At 44.6% G+C, this 25,310-nt stretch overlaps 2 protein-coding genes across 8 annotated transcripts in view; one reads left to right on the forward strand and one right to left on the reverse strand.

Moving 5' to 3' along the window:
• The first annotated feature begins 3,011 nt into the window (after window positions 1-3,011).
• MPG (N-methylpurine DNA glycosylase) lies at window positions 3,012-20,237 on the forward strand. Of its 4 annotated transcripts, XM_062639474.1 has the most exons (6): window positions 3,012-3,109; window positions 4,679-4,826; window positions 9,241-9,385; window positions 10,008-10,233; window positions 13,634-13,838; window positions 19,723-20,237. In XM_062639474.1, the coding sequence occupies exons 4-6, from the start codon at window positions 10,012-10,014 to the stop codon at window positions 20,139-20,141; spliced, it is 846 nt and encodes a 281-aa protein (XP_062495458.1). In that variant the 5' UTR covers window positions 3,012-3,109; window positions 4,679-4,826; window positions 9,241-9,385; window positions 10,008-10,011; the 3' UTR covers window positions 20,142-20,237. The 4 variants fall into 4 exon arrangements, with proteins under 4 accessions (XP_062495458.1, XP_062495456.1, XP_062495457.1 ...); XM_062639472.1 differs by lacking the exon at window positions 9,241-9,385; XM_062639473.1 differs by lacking the exon at window positions 9,241-9,385 and having other exon boundaries at window positions 3,092-3,109; window positions 4,673-4,826.
• A 1,661-nt stretch (window positions 20,238-21,898) lies between these two features.
• NPRL3 (NPR3 like, GATOR1 complex subunit) overlaps window positions 21,899-25,310 on the reverse strand; it is a 44,181-nt gene continuing 40,769 nt past the window's right edge. For all 4 annotated transcript variants that reach the window (XM_062639462.1, XM_062639461.1, XM_062639463.1 and 1 more), the window contains one exon: window positions 21,899-22,676. In XM_062639462.1, coding sequence (XP_062495446.1) covers window positions 22,511-22,676 — 166 coding nt within the window. In that variant the 3' untranslated portion in view covers window positions 21,899-22,510. The remainder of the gene's footprint in view (window positions 22,677-25,310) is intronic.

Raw genomic sequence — 25,310 nt, forward strand, 5'->3', positions numbered from 1 at the left:
ACTAGTTCAGCCGAGCCCTTGCTCTCAGTCTCCAGCTTCCCACTGCTCCTGTCCCATGCAGCTAGGGGAGACCCCCAGGCATGGCTGATCTTATGGCACCACCAAAACCAGCTTCACTGGGGATACCATGTAAGCTATCAACCCTCCAGACATAGTGAGAAGAGCCCAGCAGCCAGCAGCCTGCCCTGCCCTCTCGGTTTCCACGTTTGTTTCTCTGTACTGAGCAATCCTGTGCAGCCAAGCATTTCTGTCTTGTCACAGAACAAAAACCCAAGAAAAACCCCTCAGTAGAATCCATTAATATGTTAATAAATAGGACTTGCCTGCCCTCTCTGGTCCAGAGCTGAGGCTCCCAGGAGGTCTGTTAATTTACCATGTTTTCCTATTACATGCAGTGCGCTTGGTTGGATTTTTTTCACCCCAAGTGTAAAGTGGGTGGAATGGTATCCACCATGGATGTCCACCATGGATGTCACCAGATTCAGAATAAACTATAAACATCTGCTTACATAATGAGATGAATGGGCTTAGTTCACAGAACTAGACATTTGATCTGTGGCTCAGCTTGGGTGCGGGAGATCCCAAAGCAGCTGTGAGCACCTCTCCCTTCTAGTAGCTGGTTAGTTCTAGTACTAATTTGAGGGTTGTGTGCACCTCCAACAGATGCTGATTGGAAATAGCTCCAAATAAGACACCAGCAGTTGAGGATAAGTAGGAAAGAGCAGCCAATACTGTATGTCAGGAGAGGCCAGGAGTGGATGTCATAAAACCCTGTGCTGTTTGGAGCGCTTTCATCCCGGGAATTCCTCAGTAGTTGGCTCATGAAATGCTGCAGCTGTTTTGGAAATGTTGGTAAGAGGAGTGTGGCCACGTGAAGTGGCTGGTCAATGGCTGTCAGTGGGGAGCTCCACATCTCTGTCTAGCTGGACAGGTGAGGCTTTCAGCAGATACCGCTGAAGCTTGATTTGCTCTCTTACCCAGAGAAAAGCTGAGAATTTGCCCCTTTGGCTTTCTCCTGCTCCCATGCTGATCTGTTATCCTCACTGTAGAATGATGGAGAGTCAGCAGTCTGTATATCCTGGAAGCTGTAGGGAACCACTCTGCAAACACGGTTTCTGCTCCAAGAAAAGCCCAGAGCACTGTATGCATGCATTGTGCCACGGAGGCCAGGGACTCCAAAAGCCAGATTTCCTAAGCATGGATTCCAAGTCACTCCTCTCACATTAAAAATAAAAAGAAATAAAAAAGTTTTTGTGCAGTTTTTGTGAAACTTTGATCTTCCCAAACAGCTTTTACAGGAGGCTATTTTAGGTGCTGATTCTGTAACAGTAAAGTTATTGGACACATGATAAACATGGCTTAAGCTGTCGCTTGGAGCAATTCACATTCCTCAGGTGCTAAAGGCTTTAAATACTTCCTTTGGGCATGAAATAGATCTGCTGTCAAAGAAGCCAGCATTCCTGACAGTGGCTGTCCTACAGACTCCCACAGGAGAAAGTCTGCGGAGCTGAACTAGTCTGACCCCAGGAAATCCTTCCCACATCTCTCATTCTTGCTTGGTTTCTCCTTTAATTTTCAGAGTTTGCTGAAAGGCTGTTTGATGGTTGCTTATCTTCCTTTCCGTGCACTTTCTTGGTCTTCCTCTCTTATATTAATACCACATTAAAGCTGGGATGTGAACCATGCAAGTTAGGAAGTCCAAGATGCTCTTTCAGAGACACTCAGTCAACACTGTTAATGATTTCTATCAACTTCCTTTGTTGTCTTTGCTAGTAACACAAATGGCTGGTTGCAGACTAGAGGTAAAGGCATTTATGCAGCCAGCAGGTAGCATCTCTCCAGGGAATCCTAACTCTTGTGGGCCTATCTTTGTCCATATAAACTAAAAATTCATTCAGAGATCTCCAACTGAAGTTTCAATAACTTTAAAACATATGCATGTTTCCTTCCTTTTCTTTTTTTAACACTGCTACAGTGTTATCATGCTTTACAACAATGATTTAAGGGCTTTTCAGTGTTGGTGTTGCTTTGGGTTCCAAAGTACATTAGCTGTTTCTTCACAGTCTAAAAAAATTACTATTGTGTAACAAACTCTGAATTTGCTCCATTTATGGTTGGGTTGGGGATTTTTTTACATCTTATTAAACAGAGAAAAATTTGGGAATTCTGGCTTCAATTCAGAGTGTACAGGAACATCAAAGCTTTTATCCAGCTTACTCTTACTTGAGCTCACACTGGTGTGCTGGTCCCCATTTCTGCCTCCATAAGAACACCCTTAGCCACTTGTACACTTATCTGCACCTCCAGAGCTGCTAAAATTTCAGTCAGTAATTTATCCTTCATCCTAGCAAATTCATGAATGGGGTAGACACCAAGTGCTCCTTCCTTGCATTGCTGGCTTCTGGCTGGCGCTGTCCTCGCTGCCGTTAATCAGTATTTTATTATACTAACGGGAATAAATCCATCAGACTTTCACTTGTACCCTTCGTGCAAACACTTGTTTGTGAATCAACAGCCCTAACTGCATGTCTCCACAAAGTTGTAGAGAAAATGGTATTCTGGCCCCGTTTTGACCACATGCTCCATCTGGTTACAAGCTGAAGCCAAGTTCTTTTTCCACAGGCCAGACACTTCTTACTCAGGGAACTGAGGGAATAATTAATGCAACTTTCTGTAAAGCCAGCTTGTGACCATTCGTATTCACCCGAATCCATATTCACCCCTTTATTTCTCTGAGTAGGATTAATAGGAAACAGCACGGAGTGCGAGGGTGGATGCTGAAAACCAGAGTTCAAACACGCCGTACAGATTTCTGTGCCACAATGCGCGCTCGGAGGAAAGGCTGTAAATCACTTTGATTGCGGACCATCGCCATCTACAGCTGAGGCGTCAGGTCAAAACCAATCTTCACTCCCAACAGCCGCAGCAAACCTCCACCGACCCCCGTCCACCCTCGGGCCCGCCTCCCCGCACGCCGCGCCGGACACGCCCCACACGACAGCTCCCGCCTTCCGCCGAGCTTCCGGTGAAGGCCCGCCTGCTGCCGTTACAGGCCGCGGCCGGCCGAGGTGGGGAAGCGGCCGGCAGCAGGGTGGGGAGGCCCCGGCAGGTGCGTGTGCGGGGGGCCGGGCCTGGGCGGGCTGAGGTGAGGCGGCTCCGGCTGCTGACGGGGGGCTCCGGGCCGTGCGCCCGCCGCTCTCGGGAAGGCCGGACCCTGTTCCCCGCCGCCGCGCTGCAGCTCGGCCGCCTGGCTCCCGTTAAAAGCACGAGGTGCTGTTCTGCTTAATAGTGATGTACTTGTGGGCTGCACGTAGTGCCACCATAACCGGGTTTGCATACAAAGGTTTCACTGCAAAATCCGTAAGTGCTTCCCGTGCATCTAGCAGGAAGGGCTGTTAGGGACCTTGCATTGCCTTTGTAGCTATCGGTACTACTTACTGCTGTGGTACACACCTGTGTATGGAAATGACCCCTTCTAACACTGTAAACCCTTTACATTTTATGTATGTTATGAGCTAAAGATACTACAAAGGCTATGTAATACCCCCATTTTCTGAATACATTTCAGGTGTGGGGGCTGAAGGCTGTGATCACCTGGGTAGATAAGGTGTATAAATACAGTTGGAGTAAGGTTGCGCTGCGTCCTGCTCGCTCTTGTGTCTCCTGCAGAGAGCTTCCTTTGCTGTTTTTGTATGTGATTAAGTAAAGAGATGATGAAATTGGTAATACATGCTCTAGAGATTTTTGGGAAAGAGTTCGTTCACAGTTGAGTGCTCTAAGAGCAGCTGCTGTACAGATGTGTAACAGAAGTGGTACAGTTTGAGCCCTATACGGAGGAAGAATACCCAGTCCACAGAAATGTGCTGCAAACCTGTTCTAAAAAACCAAGTCTTTTCTAAATAAGATGGCCGGGTTAGAAACAAGGCTCTCACGGCATAACAGGAGCACCTTTGTGCTCCGCTGGTTCAAATCAGCGTCTGACTCAGATTTTCACAGCCTCTACAGCCATCAGCAATTTGATGGTTTCCTGGAAGCATCTTTTTATAGAAGAGACTTTTGCTTTTGTTCCTCTGAAGTGTTCTGTCTCACTTGCCATTAGCAAACTATTGTTACATACACTGTATTAGGCAAAGCTGTGTGGGAAATTATCCTCTCCTCTGATGCTTCTTTGTTTATACAGGGTCTGAAGGCTTCGTTCTAGTGTTCTAATGTTCCTGGTGGACATTACATCAGTTATTTCTCTTTACCTGCATTTACACTTGTATTTCTGCAGACCATCGTCTGTTGAAGCTCTGATCCAGTGTTCTGTTTTCTTCCTGTAACTGTTTCATGGGGTCCGGTAATGCAATGCAAGTGGACACCAATACTTTGTAACAGGCGTATACTGTATAGATTAATCCTGAATTGCTAAATGTAGGATAAGCCTACCCTCTACAAGAAAGAGACTTTCTCACTAAGGAGAGAGGCTCATAGGATGTGCATTGAGTCAGTCCCAATTTAATCGCCTTGAGCAACACCTTAGCTGTTAGGAGCCCGTCTCATGACTGATTACAAAGTGTGGCTGGGATTCCCCCCACGTTTTTTTTTTAGGAGCACTCAGGTTCTTTGTGCAGAGCTTGAGTACTGAGGCTTTCCTTTGAGTACCTTGGCCTGAAATTAGCTGTTCTTTAAGTTAAAGACTTCTCGTTGGACTTCACACAGTCCTTTGTACAGCTGCATGTGGAGCAGTTTATTTCTCTGAGCCTAGGGCTGACTTCTCAGGAAGAGGTGTGAGAACCCTCTGCTTCAGTGCTTATGGAGGGAGCAACTCCAGGATCCTTTTTCAGGTAAATCTTTATGTCTTTGATGTTTATGTTTTTCTTCTTAATCTTTAAGTTACTGGTACTTCAACAGGAACTCTCTTTGTGGCTCTTGTTCAGGTGTATGAGCGTGAGTCACAAGTTTTCCTTCTTTTCAGTGAAGGCTTTGGTGAAACATCTTTGGTCATTGAGTCAAACCCCCATGCCAAAACTAAATTATTTCTCATGCAGTATTAAGATTTGAGGAAGGAATGCGTTTTCTAGGGTCGTTTTTTAAGATGGGTACCTAAGACTGGAGTCCAACTACTTCTTTATCCGCTTATATAGCTCTTTCAGTATCTTCTACAAACCAGGAGTGTCCTCACTGCCATCACAGAGGTAGGAAAGAATACAGCTTACGAGCTCTTGAATGATTAGCTCAATACACACAATGTACATTGCTACAAATAATGTAGCTATAAAGAAAAAACCCGAACTGCAGATGGTTTTGAGTCTATATGTCCATTTCCTGATCAGTGTTTGTGGCTTCTCTAAACGCTGCCTTGGTTAAATGCTGGCTTGATTAACTCAAATCTCAGGAGGCTGAGCTAGCTAAACATCCATTAGTGTTTTATTTGTTTGCTTTCATTTAATATGCATGTTTGGCAGTCAGTTAAAAATAGCAGCTAAAATGTTGGTGGGGGGAAACAGAACAAAAGAAAATGATTTAAGAGAATCAACCAAAATGGAGCATAATTTTGCTGTGAAGGCTTTCTTTTATGACTTTCCATCACTCTCCTTCATTGTTATCTTCTTTGTTCTTTACAAAAGAATGGGTAAGATTCATTCCAGAAAGCTCAAGATGTCCAGCAGGCAGTAGTAGCGAGGACTGGAATTGGAAGGACATCTTGCAGGAAATTACATCTCCAGTATGTACAAGCTTTACAGTACTTGTAATGTACTTACAAGCACTCAGTAAGGTGAATAAGAGCATTATTTTTGTCACACTTTTGAGATATTAGTAGAATTGCACATAGTGTCCACGTCTGTCGGGGGAAGAGATTGACTTAGTATTTATGGTTATGGTATATTAGCTCCTACCTGCACTCTTTTTTTCAAGTTTTTTTTTTTTTTTTTTTGCCTGCTTCTCCAGCACTCCACACTCTTTTTCCAGGACTGAACTTACTTCTGGTTACTAATAGGTTAGACTAGACAGGAAAGGTGGCTGGAAATCCTTTTTGCTGAGAATTCAGGGATCTGGCTTAAAATGAAATGTCTGTGTAAGAGGTTATGGAATTAATAGACAATGGAGAGGAAGAAGTTGCCAAACCAGATGAAGCCTTTAGGGAAAGTGATGCTAGTGATGGTCTCAGCAGCTGATGTATCGCTACTTTTTAAAGAGAGTTCTAGGGGATATCTGTGGACTGCAGACCTAGACATTTGAATTAGTAGAAAATACAGCAAGGTAAAAGTATTGGACAGCTGCATAAATACTGTATGGTGGGAGAAAAGCCAGTGTGGCTTTTGTAATGGAAAGCCATGCCGTAAATGTCTAAATAAGCATGTTCAGAGGTCTGGCTTACAGTCTGTACTCAGATTGCAGGAAGCTTTTAAACAGGAGCCCTCACCTGAGCAGCCCTTGACATAATAAGGGAGTTCCCTGCCATGAACAGTTGGTGCAAAGATAGGAAAGAGGATGTGAGCTGGCTTTACATTATTTAAGGTGGAACAGGGCTGAGGAAGATGAATTGCAAATGTAAACTGATTCATGTGGGTGGAGAGCAGTCCTGATTTCACACACAAAATGAGTGAGGTTTTTGAGCCATAATGACTAATTCTGTGAAGCTTTCTTCGTCGATAAAGTCTCCGTTTGATAGTTTTACACAGGCTCAGGGAAGATTGCATAAGCTCACAAAGTACACAGGGACTGCCTGGTTCAGAGGGTCCTGGTTGAGAGATGTGGAGGATGTGTTGGGGAAGCACTGCGTGCTTATTTTGTTGTTCCATCAGCTACTGATTCTGACCTGTGCTGGAGAGCGGGATAGAGAGGCGTCCTTTGGTCTGACCCAGCATTGACCATTCATACATTCACATGTATAATCTGTACAACTGGGAATTACTATGAGGAATTGCCTCTCCAGAACTGGCAACGTGTTCTTATGTGTATTTCTGCATCATGCTATCAGGAGATATATGTGTGTGAGGAAAACTTCCCATCTGCAGGTATCTGGACCTGTGAGCCAAAAGTACATGCAAATTACAGGTGGGATTTTTTTTTTCTTGCCACCTTTTAGTGAAAGCTCATTAAGTACATAAGGAAACACCTACAAACGCAGTCTTACTAGAAGTATTAAAGAAGCCTGTGTAGACTCTGTTGTGCCTTGACTACAGGGTGTATCTGCTGCTGAGTTGCATTTTACATGGATTTTCAGTGTCTCTCTGATTCTGGCTTTCAGGGTCCCTGAACACTTGCCTTGGACTACCCCAGCAGTCCTGAACACTTCAGGCACTGTGCAGACATATTCAGCTCTTTATCTGCCTTTTCTGACTTCCATACTTCTTTTTGTGCATGTGCACACACATGTGCTTAACAACTTGTATCTAGTTTGGTTACAACAGGATTAGTAAAAAGCGATTAAACCCACACCTGGTTCCTGTTTGAGGCATAGAAATAGAATTTGTTTACTGTCCAAGCAAGAAAATCTAGATAGAAATGAAGTTGCAGAGTTTTGTCTGTGGATTTCCACATGAAGAGATCATGTTTCTTGCTTCCCAAATACATGAGGCTTAGGCACCTTACATGTACTGTCTTCTACAGCATGCTTTTTCATAGGTGAGAAGGATTTGTATATACAAGAAGCATCCTTTTTAGAAAGTGTGGATAGGCTTTGAGGCATAGTTTTATGTTTCATATTTTGGTATGAACAAGCAGGGAGACAAAGGGTAGACTGTTCTTTTTCTACTGCAGTCCCCTTATTCCATGTTTTTGCTTTTAAAGCAGTCATGTATGTGACCCATTTCTCATGACTATAAGGAAGTTTCCTACTGCTCTTTCTGATGAGAGTTGAAGATGCTGAGATCTGTCTAGGATCAGCCTATGGCAATGAAATCACAGGTACCCTAAGGCTGCCAGTATAACATTCACATGAGAGCACCTGCAGCTTTTAAGAATTACTTAATTGGAAGTGCAGTCGGTGCCAGGAAACTCGGGTCCGGTTTCTGATGTCACATTCCATAAGAGCACAAATTACCAAATGAGTTAATGCTTCACTCAAGTTGGCCGTGTTTTCAGCATGTCTTTATGTGCAGCTGATGAACTGGAAGTTCTAGTTAATACTGTCAGAGAAGTCTGGGGGTACTGTCTTCAGTGTGAAGGATTCCCTTGAATGGATCTTTTAGAGGGTCAGTCTGATACAGAGCAGTGTTCCTCCTCCATCCCTGCCTTCCTGAAACCTTTTTTCCTATTTGCAACCTTTTTTCCTATTTGGATCCTTTTTCCTAGGCAGGGCTCTAGTTTGTGAAGGCCACCAGGCAATTCTGTCTGAGGCAGGCTGGTGACTTAGGACAAAACCTTTAAGAATTCCCACCAGGTGAAAGCACAGTTCAGAGCAGAATACCTGGCACAGAGCTGGCCATTCTATGGCAAGTCTCTGACATCACTGAATTAGTGCAGTAAAGAAACAGGCGTTTAGAAAAAAACATGCCATCTCTCTGCCAGTTGTGCCTGTGTGATTGGGGGTTTTTGCTGCCTATTTTTATATGTTTATGTCTGGATTCTTCTGAAGTGAAGTGTAACACTGTTAAGGAATTGGCACTGGGGATCCTGAGTGTAGCAATGCTGCCTTGGTTTTTCAAGGAAAGTATCGCTGGTGGAGCTTTCTTTGTGAAAAACATCAGAACAAGATAAAGATTGGTTTTGATGGTGAAAGTTTTTGTAATAATTTTTAAAAGTTGATGATCTGGTGAAAAATGAGTGCTAACAGCTATGTAACTATGTATATACTTCCCTTGCAGGTTCAGCTGTATATAGCATTCTTTCTCCATTTCTAATTATGTATGATGTTCAACCTTTACTTTTTCCCATATATCTACATGTGGTTGAATTTCAGAACTGATGAGGCATCTTCAAAAACCTGGTGTCTTTGTATTCTCTTGTAAGAGTCACTTTCCAAATCTAGTGCCAATGGGGGAATTCTAAAAGTTTGGTTTCAGCTTTTTTGTGTATTCTGTATAGGAAAACTGCATTCCCTATTGTTTCCATAACCTTGTGTGTAAGAAAAGTAAAGAGCATCTCCATCAACACCCGAGCTGTGAGATGATCTTTTGCTAGACAAGTAGAAAACTGCAAATTGTTCTTGAGTTTGAGCTAATGAGGCACTGTTTGTATCATCTCCAGCTCCAAAATCATAGTCTGTTTCAGAGTACTTTATACAGTGAATAAATGTTTGTTCCTGTTCAACAGGTATAAAGACTGTGGCACAGAAAAAGAAACATTAACTTTTTGAAGCTTGCATAGTAAATTGGTGACAAACCTAGAAGAACAATTGCAGGTTACGTGGTTTCCTCAACACACTGTTGACTGAAACAGACTACTCTTCGTCTTTCTGGTAGGCTGAATTTAAAGCTTGATTTCTGTTTGTGAAGATTCTAACAGAGACATTTCTACAGCATGATAAACAAGTTTGTCACTGTGACTGTAAATAGGGTATCTCCCAATTCAAATGTTCTGTGTCCTGTGGAGTTTTAGATTCTACTCCAGCTACGTTATTGCTTAAAATGATTGACACATGATTTTGTGGACTTCGTAGGTCTGCACAATTTTTGAGGTTGTTGTTTCCTATTTTTTTTGCTGTTTAACAGATTACATTAGTTGTAGGTAAAAAGTACTTAGTATTGGTTCATCCTTGTTTTCAGTTTCTGAATTTCCTAACCTAACAGTTAGCCAACTTATTTTTATTGCTAAGAGGAACAGAGTTGCTTTTTATCTGCAGTCCTTCAAAGATGAATACTCAAACAGCAGTCTTCTGTTTGCTTATCAGCAGATCCCAATATTTGCCTAGCCTGATGTAGACACAGCTAAATCTGTCACCTGCTTCTGTAGTTTCCCTAGGTTGTCCAATGAGCTATAGCTTTCTGATGCATTGCTGTGGAGAGATGTGTAAAAATAAGTTTGTGGAAATGAGTTACTTTTAAATAAGCTTTATATTCTTTATTATATCAATTTTCTAGAACTATGCCAAGGAAACGAAAGCTGTTGGCTCAGTTAAGTGCTCTCCAAAGTGACTCCAGCTTCCCTTCCTTTGATGCCCTGGGGAACCTGAACGCTAAACCTGATGGTGATTCTTCTCCAAAAAGCAGCAAATATTTTGCAGCAGAGAAAAAAAATGCTTCTCGTGTAGAAGCAGATTTTTTCAACCAGCCCTGTATTAGCCTGGCCAAGTCGTTTCTGGGACAGGTAAGACACCAACGCTGGGATTACTGTACTGGAGCATGTGCTAGCTAATAACTTAGTGTAACAGGATAAAATTCTTTTTTTGTCATTTGACTCCAAGACTTTGCTATTTTAGGAATACAGCTCTCATTCCTTCTCTTGTTAAATGCAGTGGAATTTAAAGACTAGTAGCCCAGTCTATTTTGGATGGAGTCAGAGGAGTAATTTTACAGGTTTCATTTACTGTTGCATTTCAAAATTAGTTTCTGTGGATTTTTTCTCCCTTTTTTTCTGGTTTGCTGAAATATACTTTGCTGTTTATGGTTTGAAGGTTGTTTCAGGCCCATTATTTTCCTTTCAAGTATTCCTTTATTTGTTTTTGGCTCTTGCTTAGCTCAGCGTAAAGTAATGCTCTGCAATCAGCAACATCTCCTTCTCTGCCTCCCTTTTATTATCTTGTGATGCTAATAGCATGGCAGGTCCTCAGCCTTCCTTGACCAGTATCCACTGTCATAGTGTACTTGAGTATTTCATTCTTATCTGCAAGTTCAGCAGACTGCTTGGTACTTTCTTTCCTGCTGCCCCGTATGCTTTGAAAGTTGTCTGTCATACTACTGGCTTTCATTTCTGCTGTTCTGAGTAGCTCGGCATTGTCAGTACACATGGTGAGCTCTCTGATGATCACTTCTCTGAGGTTATTACAACCATGTGAGGCAGCACAGGCCTGAGCATGGAGATGTTTAGGACTCTACAGTCCCACAGTTAAACAATCTTCACTCCAAAACCTGTTGTTCCTATCTTCTCTTTCTGAGTTTTAAAGACATCACTGGTTCATGAAAGGACCTTCTCCCTTATCCCATTCTAGAAGCTTTGAGGAATCTCTGAACTTGTTGAAAGCCTTTGGAAATGAGAGCAGGGGAGATGAAACATCTCTCTTCTGCTTAACGAGTCCTTCAGAAAACTCTCCCACTCTTTCCATGGGAGGGAACTCCTCCAGTGTTTTCCCTGCAAAATGTTCCAGTATGGGACTTCCTAAATACAATTGCAAAACGTGTTTTTAGTTTCACTCCTCTGGTCTTATCTTCTCTTGAGTCTTTTTTTTTTTTTTTTTGTACCTTTATTGTTGGCAGTGTGAACAGCCCCTCTGGGTTCTCATTGGTTTACATAACTCTACGAATTTGTTCCACAAACTGTTGGGTTTGGCCTCTCTTGCTGTGTCTAGCGCTTTATTTTATTTTCTAAGGATATTGTCTTGCTTGTAATTGATGCCTTTGCTCTGCTTTTTAACCCTGCTGGGTTTTTTTGGTCTGTCTTAACCTCTCTCTGATACGTCATGTGTGTTTGCTATCTTTATAGACATCCTGCTAGAGGTTTGCCTTTCCAGCTTTGACCTTTGGCTGCCTCTTCCAAGTTCTTCCTAACAAGTTTCCTCACTTTATGTAATTTCCCCTTTCTGCTGGTAAGCAGAACTCTGACAGATTATTTTTGGACCTTGATGCTTGTGGAAGGACACTGAACTTCATGGTCATGACAAAAGTTGTTTTCAGGGATAAGTCTTTGGGAAAGACTTTGCATTTTACTCTGGATAAGTTTGAGAGTTTAGTCTTCTTTTGTGAGATCCCCAATTGCTCACTCTGTGAAGCATCTGATGCTGTCTGAAAAACCATTATTTGTGTCCTGTCCTACTGTGATATTTACTTGGTCTATATGAGGATACCTGAATCTCCCAGTACTGGTGCATTTTTTGTCGTCTTAATGACTCTGACACCCTTATGACATGCAGTTACCCTGGGCAGATATTTTAGTGCTAATTCTGTAATTTTTCCTATTAAGGCCTAGAATTACATGCCAGGCAATTTCTATCTTAATTTTAGATTTTCTTAAAGTATAACCCCCAGTCTCCCATGACCAATTCTATTCTCTCATTTTCTTAGAGTTCAAACAATAATGGTATTTTAGTGTTTTAATTTGTTATCTTAATTCTACCAATTTTTGAGGTGTCTGATATAGTAATATTGCTTAACCTTAAATGTGATACTTCAGTTCTTGGGAACAAAAAAAAAACAAACCAAAGCATACATGCAGTAAATGGCCTCTCAAAACAAACTGTCATAACAGCAAGATACATCCTCAGTGTGAAATAAAAGCCTCTATAAAATAGTTTACTGTGAAGTATTGTGAATGATCACCATTCTTTAACTGTGAATATTTGGTGTGTCTGAAGACTCGGGGAAATGCCTGAATGCTTTCAAAATCGTAGCTTAACCACTGTATTTCATCACAGTGAAAGAGCAGTGTGGCCACATGGGTGTGCTTTTGGCATGTTTACAGGCAATTGCAAAACACCAGTGCATTTTTCATAAAAATAATAAACTGATTATTTTCGACAATATGAGAAGCACTGCAGGGAAATGGTGAGAGACCAGAGTGGCAACATTTGAGACTGACTGCTGGAGCATTCATGCTGGATCTGGTCAGTAATTGCATTAGTAATCCAGCACAAACATCTGTTAGGAATTGAGCTTTGTTTCTTGAAAGTAATTTTTTTCAATGGCTGGTTTTCCAATATGGAAGTGCCGAATGTAGTAGAATGAAACTGATAGCTGTTGCCTAAATTAGACTATACTGCAGAATTTCTGAAACGTGAGTAAAATAAGTTTAGAAATCAGGTCAAACCGCAAAAACCTTTGTATGAAGTTTGGTGATTGTTTTCTTTTTACAGAGAATATTCTCAGTGTCGCAGTTTTTACCCTCCATCTGCTTTGTTTTATTTAAGGAGGTACCAGCAGCAAGGAACACACTGTAATAACAAGGATCTGTTGTTGTCTGCCTGAAGCTAATTCCCAGCTCTCCCGCACTGCCTCTCTCCGCGGTGCAGAAAATACAGAAATAGCATCAGTACTCACTCTGGTCATGATTATCTCTGTGGTTAGGGAGTAGGACTTGTTTGAACCATCTCTGTGGAGAGAGACTATCTAATCATAGCAGTTATTTAATTGTGCTACTCTCATGTTTCTCCTGATCTAAAGAATACATTCATGATGCTTCAAGATTGATATTGGTGGTGCTTTTTTGCCTTAAACCTGGTGGATTGCGGTGGAGAATAGAGAAAATAACCAAAATAACCACAAATCAACTCTGTGGGCTTTACTGCATATAGGATCATAAACTGATTTTTTATGATACTGCCACATCTAGACACTCCAGGCATTTCACGGAGTTAATGACAGGTAGGAACTTCTTGTACTGGGCTGTGGCCTGGCCAGCAGAAGCTGTTAGCTTACAGACTGAGCTGCTTGCTGGAGAGGAGAGGATGCAGTACTATCAAGTCCCTTTTTTCCAGTTTCTTTGTTTCTCCAGCTTGTGGGCTCTGGTTATTTTGCACAGAGGGTTGCTAACTGATGCACTCTGACCTCTCTTTCAGATTTTAGTTCGCAAACTTCCTGATGGCAGAGAACTCTGGGGGAGGATTGTTGAAACAGAAGCTTATCTGGGTGGGGAAGATGAAGCTTCCCACTCGAAAGGTGGGAAGCAGACTCAACGAAATGCAGCAATGTTCATGAAGCCAGGAACTCTGTACGTGTATCAGATCTATGGGATTCATTTCTGTGTGAACGTTTCCAGTCAAGGTAAGTTGAGGCTGAAAGAGTTTTAATACCTACAGCATAGGGTTGATATTTCAAGCTACATCTGCCATGTTGCTGTCACTTGTGAGCTCCCTATGGGCTCTGTGAACTCAGGGACTTGCTGTCATCTTCTTCCCTTAGGACCTGGGTTTTGCTGTTGGGAACAGTACGTAACTGTGGACAGACAGTGTATTAACTTTGGATATTACAAGCAGGGCCCATCTCCAGCTGCACAGCAACTAGCATGGTAGGGTTTTGGTCCCAGCTGTGAGCTGTTCAGGCCCAGAAAGACAGGAAGGTCTGGAGAAGAATCCTGATAGGATGGAGCTTTCAGTTTCACTGACCTGGACTGCTGCCTCAATTGGGTGGTTCAGTGACCTCTGTTCCTTGAAAGTGGTGATGCAGAATTTGAAGTCTTAATGACAGCCTAAATCTTGGTGTCATCATGATAAGAAACTCTTCTGTCTCCTACATTCATCTTCAGAAGATGGGGAAAACAAAGAGGTCTGAGATGTCCTAAGCTTAAACAAAAAGTCAGTATAGGAGCATTTTAGCTGCTTTGTTGTTTCTTTAAACAAAAAATCAAAATACCCAGACTGTTACAGAATCTTCCATCTTTTATTATTCTCAATATAATCAACCCCTAATCAAATTATTTTAGAAATTACTGAGACTCTCTTCTTCCTCAGCCTCTTTTAACATTCAAGTGTTACTTCTAAAACTTGTTTTTTTTTTTCTTTCTTGTAAGAATGACAGTGTTTGCCTTGCAGCAAAGTTACTCATTAATGGGATGCTGTAAAACAGCAGCAGGTATTTCTTAGATAAAAACTCATTTTGTTAGGAAAAAAATTCAACAGTAATTTCTTTTGTTTTTTGCCATTTCAGAGATACAGCTTAAAACCCACTGCTCATGTGTTCCAAAGTGGAAAGCAAATGTTGTAACTGTGACCGTTAATCCTCAGGTTTTGGCCTTTGGACAGGAGCCAAGCAGAAACACAGGGCCAGGTTACAGTGTGGGGGAAGAGCTTGTCTTCCTAAATGGAGGTCTGGAGTCTGGTGAATGAACACATGTGGGTTTCATTACATTGTCCCTGCCAAATCTGTTCAGATAATGAAAGCAGAATGGTTTGTTATTCAGGATGGGTCTCTTAGTACTTGAAATACTAGGAATAATAATTTTTATTAAAAAAAAAGATGCTTAGCCCTTGAATTCTAAAAAAAATTATTTGAAATTTATACTCTGGGAATTTTTCTCTTACATACCTGTGTTTAGCTTTCTAGCAAATCAGTTAGAACTCGCTGTTGTGATGGATCTAGTTGGGACTTTTTTGTTATAAACTTATTCTTCATTAGCCTGCCATACACACAGCTATGTTGACACCAAGCACAGCTGTCACTACCAGTTTGTCAGGAACACACTGAGGTAAACAGCATGGCTGTGCGTGTTGTCTGTCACAGATGCATCTACATAAGCAGGATATACTCCTTCAGTGTATTTGTCCATGTGCAGATGTGTTGAGAGAAAGAATCTGGGGAGGAATCGTACACAAGATGCTTTTCTCACCTTAGTATAGGTGGAGAAGAAGCCTGTCCTGTAATTTAGTTTGAGGAGTTTGTCTTTTGCGGTGGCACTTATGCGCGTGGGTCAAAGTGAAAAGCATTTAATTCTTTGGATATGGGACAGATCTTGGAAACTTTGTTTCTGGCTTTGGCTGTGCACAAAACACATGGAAACACTGGCAAAACCAAAAAACCTTGTTGTGGCATAGCTTGGTCCTTAGTAGTGCAGATCATGCTCTTATAGCAAGAATTCCCTAGGAATGCTGTGAAAACCTGAGTGACTGACCAGGAAACTATAAAAGGAACATGAACATGGTATTTCTGAAGGTGTCACTTTGGAAAAGACACAAATTACTGAGAGAACACTAAATGCTTTTCCTTTTCAAAGGGTGCATCTCCAGTGAAGTCCCAGAGCTGCATCACTCTTTTCTTGGATTTTGGCTGTGCAAAGTTGCAGACCACCAGGAGTTAAACAGTGAACATGGAATGGTTGCATCTATTCCCATGTATTGTCTTCTGCCTCCTGTGATCTCCTAGGATGTTTCATATTTTCCCCTCAACTGTCCAAGCTGAAGGGTTTTACTCAGTTATTCTGTCCTTAGGCTTTTGCTCCAAAGCCAGTCCATAACTTTAATCGTGGTTTCCTGTCCCTGAATCTCTTCCAGTTCTGTTTATAGGTTTCTGTAGATGGAGGGGTGGAGCAGAGCACGTCTAGACATGCACATACAACAGCAGAGCAACTTGCTTTATACAAGTAGTTGGGGTTTACATCTGGGAATACTGTATGGCATTGCCACAGCAAAGTGTAGTGAAGAGCGGAGAAGAAAAGGTCTTGGGGGTTTCCTGATGTTATCATACACACAAATTGACCCTGTCTTAACCCATTTCAGTTTTCACCTGGATGCATATTAGCAAAGTTAATATTGAATGACGTGAGAATTAGGGGAAAACCTGAGGTTGATTTCAGGAGAAATCAGTTACAGAGATTTTCCGAATGGATCTTGAAAGATGTTTCTCTTTGGCCATCAGGTGGCTTGCATCAAAGTACTCATGCAGTTGTACATCGATTTTTAACAAAGCATGGATTTCTGGAGACGGTTGGAGCAAGCACAGAGATCTAACTGAGATCTAGGATGGGTTGAGGTGGTTTAGTAAAGTTAGCACTGAGTAATAATCACAAACAACTTCTCAGCTGGCTTAGATTAATCTAGTTTGAAGTGTAGGCAAGTGCTTTTGCTGCTTAAATTACAGGATCCTTGTGGGAGGAAGGCAAGCAATTCAGAGAACAAGTATAACCTCATCAGTACTGGCAGTGACTGCTGTGCTGCTGCTTCTCAGACTCTTGAACTGAGTGACCATGGAGCTGATCTGGAGCTGCCAGCTTAATGGAAGCAGCTGCCCTTTGGCTGGACAGAGATCAGAGTGCTGCGCTGTCCCTGGTGTCTGTGCCTACCTTCTTGGAACAGACACTGCACAGGGCAGTCCCAGACACATGCTGCTGGGACCAGGCAAGCAGCATGAATTGGACTGCTGCAGCGGACTTTTGTTTTAAAAACAGTTTAACACTGCCTTTAGTCATTACGGTCTTTGATCAGCTCAGGATCTGAGGCCTATATGACAGTCTGACTTTGCTGTGATTTGTTTCTCTGGAATCTGCCAAGGTGTGCATTTTGCTGCCAGATCTGAATGAACAGCTTGTGAAATCAAGATCCCCGTGATGCTTTACCCTGGCCCAGTGTGACACTGCATGGTCTTCCCCCTGTCTTGCAGATCTTAGACTGGGACTTTGAAGGAAGTGTTTTGGGAGCAGCGAGAGTCAGATGGGTGGAGACAAAACTTTCTTCCCTTCAGTGGCCAGAAGTTGTTTCCAAGAATGGGAGCTGGAGCCAGTCCAGGGAAGCAGCATTAAGCCATGCTGTGGGGGTGTGGGACTTCCCTCCTATCGGTTTATGATTTCTAGCTGCTCAGGCAGAGAATTTGCCTCAGCATTGTTGTTAGATCCCAGCTTTTAGCTCTGAATGCTACTCATTATATGGAGTGACTCTTCAGCATGGGTGGTAGATACTCTGCCTCTCTGGACTGGCACTGCTGCTGATAGCATGTCAGTGGCCGGCCGTATCTGTGTCAGGCAGATGCTGAAGCCAGATAACCCCTGAGAGCAAACTGCTGCAGGCTGTGGGAGGGAGAGCGGCAGCTGAAGAATTCTGGCAGGCAGGAGTTGAGTCGGAAGGAGGCTGCTCTTTGGTAGTTAAAATAAAACTTCTGCTGTGCAGATATGCTCAGAAGGACCCAAACATGAGCCTGGGGGTGTGGGGACAGATGGGGGAAGAAGGCAGTAGCTCATCATGGCATCCCTGCACTCATCTGCTGTCTCCACATCTACCCAAAGCTCTTGTGGTGTTGCTGTCACATTTGGGGACTGCTGGCTCTGGGCAGAGCATGGTGTCTGTGTTGCAAATAGAGACTGCAAAAACTATCTGTTGGAAATGCAGAGACAGAAATGCTGTGTATCCCCTGCCGGGGCTCTGGGAGCACCTGCAGTTTCTCTGAGTGCTTGTCTCTCTTCACGTGAACTCCCAAGGCTGCAGTTCAATTCAAGTGTAACCACGGTTTCCACTTGCATTTGTGAGGGATGAAAGCAAGTACAGTAATTAAAGGATTGCTCAGAATCCCACAGTTGTTCCTGGCAAGTGAGGCAGCATCCTGATGCGAAGGATGTTTCTTTATGCATGGATGAAAAGCAGAATTAGGACAGGGAGCATGTTCTTAAAAATCTAAAGTGACCTTTGAGCTCTAAATCACTATAGAACAGGGAAGCAGCTTTTGGCTGCCAGATTAGCATCAATCCCCTTCCTCAGAGAAGGGAGTGCCTGGGAACAGATTGCTGACAGCTGTTGGAAAGAAGTCTGTTGATTTCACTGAGATGTACTGAGGGCAGCGGGGGCCTGGAGCAGGTTTGGGGCAGTAGACACACCTCACAAAGCTAGGAATCAGGTCCTCAGTCGATAGGCTCAGTTGGGAGCCCAGAAGGGTAATTTAGTGTGGGAGATGTACAAAACATGAAGGATTCTGGTTTTGGAAATCACAGTCCTTAAGATCTGTCAGTGCCTACAAAAAAAAAGCTCTTGCCAGGCCTGAGTACATCTCCAGATGTTTGAGACTGGAGAGGGGATTATTCAGAGCAGCATCATGGAGCTGGCAGGAGTGCTGCGGGTGGCCCCAGCACAAGCGGTGCTGTGTGGGGCAGTGCTCAGGCCGCTGCGCCAGCTGCTCTCCTCGCCCACTCCAGGTCATGAGAAGACCTTCCCTGATGTCCAGTGGAAAATACCAAGGAAGTACTTATGTCCCACTTAGACTGGAGATGCTTATCACAGGGGAATGGCTGTGCTCAGAGCTGCATGTTTCCTTCACTGTTACCAAAATCAGGGAGGGCAGCTGCTAGGGGCTGAAGTTTCCTAAGACTCCTGATAGGGCAGCAAACCACCTTTGAGAAGAGAACCTGTCAGTTTTCATCACTTCTTGTCACAGAAAGGGCTTCTCTGCTGAAGTGATGCTTTCAGAGCCATGCATCCCACAGCCAGACTCTGCAGCCCCATCCTGCCACAAGTTCCCATCTTGCAAGAGCTTCCTTGGCACAGGGATTCGGCTCGCTCTTAGTCATGGCTATGCAGTTACCCAAAGCCATGGTCATCCCTCCATGAGGATGTCTGAATTGGGAACACCTGCAGCGAGGGCATGCACATACAGGGGCTGCTCCCAGTGCCTACAGCTCCTTCACAGGTTTCTCTTTGTCCAGTCTATCTCTGCAACCTGCCTCTTTCTGCTGGCAGCATCCAGACCTGTTCCCCTCTCCTTTTTTAGTGGAGTTCTTGTAATCAGAGTCTATTATAAATCCACTGGGTTTGGGAGCGGCTTTGGATAGCTATGCCAAAACTGAACCATATGTGTATTTTTCCTGAACACTGTGCTGACATAAGAAACACCTCTTGCCCTCTGGCAAGCCTTGGAGCAGCAGCTAAACTTAGTAACATCGAGAAGTGGGGTTGGGGAAGAGCAAGTCAGCACTCATGAGTAAAGGACACGGAGCTATGGGAACTGGACATTCAGAAGAGGGAAGGGAGAGCACTGACTCCAGAGCCTGGTGCTTCATGCGAAGCTGCCCAATGGAAGGACAGACCCTGTGGTTGGTTTTGTGCTGCAGGCAGTTCCTTGCTCCATCAGGCTGAGCTGTGGGCTCAAGAGCTGAAGTGCTCCTGCTGCCTGTGGGGCTGAAAGCTGAGATGTTCTTAACAACCCTGTACTGACACACGGTTCTTGTTCCACACAGGGGAAGGGGCTGCAGTATTGCTTCGCTCTTTGGAACCTCTGCAGGGATTAGATGCGATGAGAGAGATGCGCAGTGCTTCAAGGAAAGGACCCACAAAGCTGCTGAAGGACTGGCAGCTGTGTAATGGGCCCTCCAAGCTCTGCCAGGCATTTGGGATTGATAAGACTTTTGACCAAAGAGACCTGACACAAGATGCTGCCATATGGATGATACCTGGACCTGACCTACCAGGGGAGCAGGATGTGGTAGCCACAACAAGGATTGGTATTGGCAACAGGGGAGAGTGGACACAGAAGCCCCTTAGGTTTTATTTACGAGGAAACAGATTCGTGAGTGTTGTAGACAAGAAAACGGAGAGAGAGATGGCAGCAATGGGACAGCTTTCTTGTCTTGCAAGTGTGCCACCAAGCAGGACTTGAGCTGTGCTCTGTATTACAGCTGTGTTGTGGCAGCAGCTATGGCAGACAGAGCGACCTGGAGGTTTTTAAACAATAAATGTACTTCATTACAATGAATGGGGCAAGGTGGAATTTTATGTGTGGGGCAGGCTGGCCTATGTCTGCCAGCCAGAACTGAGGTTGGTTTGGGACGTCGAAGGCCACTTTCTCTTGTGCCAATTAACTGCTTAATTAAGGTGGATGAGTGGCAAAAGAGCTGGGAGGAGAGGAGGTAAAGGAGGAATCTTACTGTTGTCTACAACTACCTAGTGAGAGGGTGTAGAGAAGACAGAGCCAGGCTTTTGTCAGACAGGATGAAGGGCAGTGGGCACAAGCCTGAAAACAGGAAATTCTCATTAGCTGTATGGAAAAAATTTTCACCATGAGAGTGGGCAAACACTGGAACAGGGGCCCAGAGGAGCTGTGGGACATTTGAACCTCCACCAGACAAGCTCCTGAGTGACCTGACCTAACACATTTTCTTTGAGCAGAGTTTTGGACAAAGGATCTCCAGCAATCCATTCGAACCAGGGTTTTGTTTGTTTTCCCAGCTGCTTTTGAAACCAGTTCAATGGAAAACTTACCATTGTGTGAACCACAATACAGAAAGCATCACTACTGTAGCCTGCCATGAGGTACAGGGGGAAGAAAACCTCTACGTTTCAGCGCAGAACCTGCAGCCACACTTGGAAGTTGAGGGGTGACAGGGTCACCCCTACATCCCCACCCTCCCTCACCTCGGAATTCGCAGGCAAGATTTTCAAAACCCTTGTCCCATCATATGAAAAATACCTTGTTTGGTGCCTTCTGAAGAGCCCTTGTTATGCTGATTGCAGGGGCTCACCTTGAGATGCAGTTGCTGGGGGCTGGTAGATATGATTTTCTAAGTTGGATATTGCTTCTGCTCTTCTGTAACATCCCTCTTGCAGCTGCAGGGGAAGACTCACTGAAGGGACTGTAAGCAGCTGTCATCGGGTATGTGGTGCACTGTGGCCACCAGGCTCCCCTGGCTCCTCACTGGTGGAAGATAAGTTACATAAAGCTCATAGTTTAACCCAGTTTGTGTGGGCAAGTGAAGCTGTTCTGAGAGCCTGCAACTGGGAAAAGCTCCAGCCTGCGTGTGTGTGGTATAAGGGAAGGTCTTAAGGAGGAGCCTGACAATTTTTTAACAACATATACCCCTGGAAGTCACCACCGTGGAGGTAAAGGTCTCCCTCCTGCCCTTTCCCTGGGTACTAGCACAGAGCAGTGAGCAGCTCCAGGGAACAGCGGCCTTGCACAGGCCAGGGGTGAGTTGGCGTAAGCTCCTGCTGTCCTCAGAAACAGGGCTGTCCCCTCTTGTAGCCCCAGGAGGGCTGGAGGAGCAGTCCTGAACTAGATCAGGAAACATGGCTATGTACAGACCTGTATCTTGTTTTTCAGCTGGACAGCGTTAATGCAGGCCAAGGTCCCAGTCCGGTTCTCTGCAGCCACAGCCATGCTTGCAGGGATGGGAATAAAGGAAGAAAACAAGCCTCAGGAGACAAGCCTGAGTGCCCTTAGCACCAGCTGGTGCCATGTACTTGCAGCCTGGCCAGCTAATTTCCATCTTGCTCAACAACCTCCCCAGCCCTCAAAAACTGGAAACCCTGAAACCCACAAACACACAGGCTGCTTGGTGACAGCCCTGCTCCAACAGACATTTAGCAGTAAGATACTGGGAAGAGGCAATAATAGGCTGTGACACAGTGAAGGAGTCATTCCCATTCATGAAACCATTTACTTGTGGTGCTTTACCTTCCTACCTCTGTCCTCACTGCTGCCAGATAACAATGATCAAACAGAATTCCTTGGTGCCTGGGGCCACTCCCCTAAAGCCAGGCCAACTCCATTCTGCCCTGGGGCAGAGGCCATGTATGCTCTGCCATGGGGACAGGCTGCTCACAGTGCTCACGCTGAATGACCCAGCAGTCCTGTTAATGAAGAGCAGAGAAAGCACTTCTGAGGCAGCAGCGTCCAGCCAAGGGTGACGTACCTCCAGTAACACTGCAGTGGGAATCTTCTTGGCCACTCTCACAAGCCCTGAGAGGCCCAGGTCAGGGAGGAGCTCTGCACCAGCAGCTGCCACGCTGTGGATATGGCACAGCAGGAGTCCAGGCTGACCAAGTTGTCCTGGAGCAGGCCCCAAAGCCCTCACAGAGACTAGCCTCAGCTGCCACCACAGGCAGCAGATGGGAAACTCAGGCACAGAGGGGGAGAACCTGCTCTGTGCCACGTGGCAAGAAGGAACTGAAGTCACCTCCTGCAGTTTTTAGGCATCTTTTATACTGTCACTAGGGAGAGTGTAGCAGGTTCCCATCCTTTGCCATCAGTCACTTTAAGAGGGACTGAAAAACTGAAATCACGGGGTCCTCGTGGCTGGTCACTACCAACACACTGCGGAACTTGTCAAACAGCATCAGCAGCTGGGAGCGACGCATGTTCTCATTGTACATGATCTCCTCCAAATGGTGCCGGCCCCGGAAATAGTGCAGCAGCCTGTGCAGGAGAGGAAGGAGAGCAAGGGAGCATGTGAGCCAAAAGCAAGTGCACACAGCCAGAACTAATCCTGACACCCTCAAGGTTTTGTCTCCCATGGGACGTAAATCAGAAAGCATCTGGATTGTATCCCTCATTAACATGAGAAGTCAAGTGAATTAAATAGGTTTTTATGTGAGGCATGCCAAGCACAGAAATCCCCTGGAAAAGCAGGGACTCCCCCATTTCATCACTTTGCAGCCATTCTCCGTGTATCAAAGGTTTCCTAGCCTAGGGATTTCCCAAGATTGTCAATTTTCAGTGTAGTTTTATCTCCAGACATTGAGGAACCACACGTGCCAACAAGCCTTGAGAAGTCAGGACATGGCGGATTTACTTCTGTACTCTCTTAGCTGGGCCATAGCCGTGCATCAATCTGGGTACCTACACTTGCTTTTAGAATTAAAAGCCTGTCTTCCCTCTCAGTATCATAAGGGTCTTGGCAACTACAGGTCATGTACTCCTGCGGTTGGTCAGGTTGGGTTAGGTGGAGCAGTGACAACAGGGAGACGGAAATACTAATTACAAGCACTACAGAGAAGCCTTGGGAGTTAAAAAGCTCCCAAAGAGCCCCAAAACACTGAAGCCTAAGCCCAAACAAGACTGGCTTCTTAAATTCCCAGTTCTCTTTCAGTATAGACAGGACAGATACCCCTTTGCTCACCACCAACATGCTACAGACATCAGATAACCTCAGCCCTGCACAGCAGGGTCTAAAACAAACCACTGCAGGAAGTCCCTGATGACTGAGACCCTGTTCCCCAGAGACCCTTCAGACCCTTAACTCCAAGCCAGTCCTCCAGACAAAGCTCAAGTTTGCTGCTTGGTCTCTTAAAACCTCCCAGGTGTAGGAACTGTACTGCACGTCACTCCAATCCTCCTGCATGTCAGGGCCCAAACGCATATGCCAGAATCACTTCCCCAGCTATACAAACAGATGTGTGTCCGTATGCGTTACGCATCATGCTCCGCTTTGTGCTTCAGCAGCTTTTGCTTATGTTTCCATACCAACTGCAGTTCAGGAATATGGTGGCCTGCTACTTCATGCCAACTGACAGCAGAAATGAGTGGAATTAATTTATAGTCCTCATGCAGAACTAGCCCTCAAAAGACACCAAATGTGCCTTATAGTATTCCTGCCTGTTTTCATATGATGGCAGGATGGCGCCTCTCGTGCTTTCCCTGAAGAATCAACGTTTGCCTGGCTGTCTCTTGCTGCACAGAATAGGTACTCCTGTCACCTGTTAGCCTTCATGGGTGACTGGAAATGAGACCCCATGCAGCAAGTCTCACTCCATCATGCCCTCTCTCTACACTGCACAGAGCAAGTTTCATCTCTAGTCCACTACTGCTTGTGTTTCTCTGCTCCCCGGTTTGCCATGTCCCTCCTCTCACCTCACGCTTGTTCCCCAAAGAGCTGTGTGTAAGCTCAGAGCTGGGATCCTCATTGCCTCATCCCTTCTGGCAGCCCAGGGCTGTGCAGCCCCACGCACACTGCAGACTCCCTTCTGCTCTGATGTTCATCTGCCAGCTCTCAAGTTGGCACCATTATGTAGAACATAATTGCTATGTCTCTGTACCTGCAGTACAAACAAACAACAGACGGACAAGCTCCAGTCATATTTACCTTTCCACTATCTGGGCTGTGCATTTGCCTTTTTCAGTATCTCCCACTGGGTATTTAAATCAGGCTAATTGGCTGCTTCTTCCCCTAGGGTGATGGCAACCGCTGTGCACTGAGAAGTGGCCATTAGCAGGGACAGCATTGGTTTGAGTGTGCATATGTCAAAACCAGGCCATCTCCTGAGGTATTAACATGAATTTTTGCTTGTTGTATCTTGTAACACTGTTCAGAAAGTGATTTTGAAATAGGTTTTAAAAGCTGCAGCTTCTCTCCCTTTTACAGAGCTGCTCAGTGTGATTGCCCATGCTCTCATCTCCTGCATAGCTGTCTTCTATGCAAATGATTATGACCTGGCTTTCAACAGCAACACAGACTAAGCAGAGTTTTCCAATAAATAAACCCATCCTATATTCAAATGGAGTCTGGATTTGTAACGGGTCAGGATGAAATACTTTCCACTCCAATAAAAGCTGGAGAGGATATTAAAGAATATTACAAAAAATGCCAGCTGGAAGACACCCCCAAAGTCTAGTCCAGCATCCTGCTCCAGCAGGATTAGTGGCAGTGCTGTAGCATTTTCTAGCCAAGCTCTGAAACCCTCCAAGGACAGAGATTCCCCCACATACCTGGATAATCTGTCCTGGGGTGCACCACTCCCAGGGAGGAAGTCTTCCCAAAAGCTGTAATCTGGGGCTCACAACTCCAGTAAAGATGGGCACTACCCTCACGTTTTGGAGCAAAGAACATTTACAGGACCCAAACAGCACCTAAGATGGCACTTCTTGGGGCAGTAACACTGCATTGTATTGCTCTGAACTGTTGACAGATGTGAACTTCCAGCTCCAGATGCAGTGATGGAAGATTATTGCTTTCCATTGCTCATCTCTCTTCTCCCCTCTTCAGGTTACAAGAGCTGCCCCTCTAACAGCAGTGTAATGTTCTTAAACACTAAATAAAAGATTAAAAAAGGA

This window comes from Pezoporus occidentalis, unplaced genomic scaffold, assembly GCF_034315485.1.
Source record: "Pezoporus occidentalis ecotype Australia unplaced genomic scaffold, CSIRO_AGI_Poc_V1 ctg60, whole genome shotgun sequence".
In the NCBI taxonomy this organism is placed as follows: Eukaryota; Metazoa; Chordata; class Aves; order Psittaciformes; family Psittacidae; genus Pezoporus; species Pezoporus occidentalis.